This window comes from Sinocyclocheilus anshuiensis, unplaced genomic scaffold (assembly GCF_001515605.1).
Source record: "Sinocyclocheilus anshuiensis isolate Anshui unplaced genomic scaffold, SAMN03320099.WGS_v1.1 scaffold939, whole genome shotgun sequence".
Lineage (NCBI taxonomy): Eukaryota > Metazoa > Chordata > Actinopteri > Cypriniformes > Cyprinidae > Sinocyclocheilus > Sinocyclocheilus anshuiensis.
In genome coordinates this window covers 1,225,099-1,226,743 of record NW_015544227.1, presented here as the reverse complement: position 1 = coordinate 1,226,743, position 1,645 = coordinate 1,225,099, and the positions used below count along the sequence as shown (strand labels likewise).

The window sequence follows — 1,645 nt, the reverse complement described above, 5'->3', positions numbered from 1 at the left end:
GACACACACACACACTGTACATACGTTCAAAAGTTTGGGGTCAGTACATTTTTTTTTTAAAGAAACTAATACTTCTATTCAGTAAAGATGAATTAAATTGATCAAAAGTGACAGTAAAGACATTTTTAAATATTAATAAAGATTTCTATTTCGAAATTGATTTCTATATTATGCCAACACAGTAATAAATTACATTTTAAAACATAAACAAAAGGTTTTTTTTTTTTTAATTGTAATCATATTTCATAATATTACTGTTTTTATTTTAATTACAGTTTTGTTTTGTCAAATAAATGCAGCCTTAGTGAGCATAGGAAATTTTACCACTTTGAATAAATACTGTGTAAAAAAACATCCTAGGATCCACTTCATGAAGTTGGTTGCTACAGTACATACTTAAAATTGGGTTATTCTTATTTCATAGTGTTGTAACTTTACTAGTTTTCTAAAATATGGGAAATGGTAACAATAAAGAAATTAAAAGTACTTTTTAAAGTCATGCCAATAAAGCTGTGCTGATTCTAAAAGAGAGAGAAAGAGCAAATTAAGACAATTATGGAGGATTAAAGCAAAACCATAACACGCTATGTTAAAGACAGATGTTGTGTTGTTCCTATCAAAAGCATTTGCTAAATTAATACATGTGAATATAAAACATATACTCTCCACATTGAGATCTATGTATGTAAGTAAAGGTCTATATACCTTCGACAGGGGTGGGCAGGCTGGGACATCCTGGCTGAGAGTAGCAGAGCTGCATGTGCTGTATAAGTGTGGGAAGGGCCTGATAAGATGGATGCTTGTGCTGCTGAACGAACAGATGATGACCAGCCTCTACCCGTGAAACGATCACCTCCACAAACACATCCTGAGGCAGCAACAGCTACAGAGACAACAGATCAACACTCAGCTTTTAAAACAATGGCTACTCTCACATTCAGGCATGCATTAAATTGGCACCTCAAGACACATCACATCAGGATATTTAATGTCATCCAAGTAGAATCAAAGTCGGCATGTTTCTTAAAACACAAATTTTCCACTTAAATTTAGGTTTGTTCCTCACACAAAGCTATTGCACAATTTGAGAAAACTTGAAATTTAAGTCACGAGTCATGATGCTTTGTGTTCTAAAGAAGAAAGCAAGTCATATGAATTTGGAATGAGTTAATATGATATGATTTTAAGGGTCCTCACCCAAGATGTGATGGGCAGGAAGGGCAGAGGAACACAGTTAGTCAGATCTAGATCTTTGAACTTCTTCCTGATGAGTGTGAGAGCATCATCCACCTGCTGCTGTGAGCCTGGATGAACAAACACAGACATGAACTCAGCGCTGGGCTTCTGCATGGAGTGAGGTACCCATCATCATCATGGGAAAACTCACCCTGGATGTGGCAGATTTGAATCTCCTGAGTGAACGGCAGGGTGGAGACATAGATCTTTGCTCCAGAGCTCTGCTTCAAGAAGTTCATGAACTTCCCCTCCTTCCCGATCAATCGACCAACCAGATGCTGCAAAGACAGGTCTTGATTTAAATCTTCAAAGGACAACAAGTCTTTCTGTCTCTTATTGAAGACATGTCACTCTTCTTCTTATACCAGCAAAACAAACCTCAACACGCGCACACACACACACACACACA

General features: G+C 36.8%; 1 protein-coding gene across 4 annotated transcripts in view; it reads right to left on the bottom strand.

The window, feature by feature from the left end:
* Positions 1-1,645, bottom strand: part of akap1a (A kinase (PRKA) anchor protein 1a) — an 8,939-nt gene that overhangs the window by 2,189 nt on the left and 5,105 nt on the right. For 3 of the 4 annotated variants that reach the window (XM_016498257.1, XM_016498258.1, XM_016498259.1), the window contains exons 5-7: positions 1,388-1,514; positions 1,198-1,304; positions 706-883 (exon numbers count right to left, since the gene is read on the bottom strand). In XM_016498257.1, coding sequence (XP_016353743.1) covers positions 706-883; positions 1,198-1,304; positions 1,388-1,514 — 412 coding nt within the window. Of the gene's footprint in view, positions 1-389; positions 522-705; positions 884-1,197; positions 1,305-1,387; positions 1,515-1,645 lie in introns of those variants that run through there. The other variant, XM_016498261.1, reaches the window with a different exon arrangement.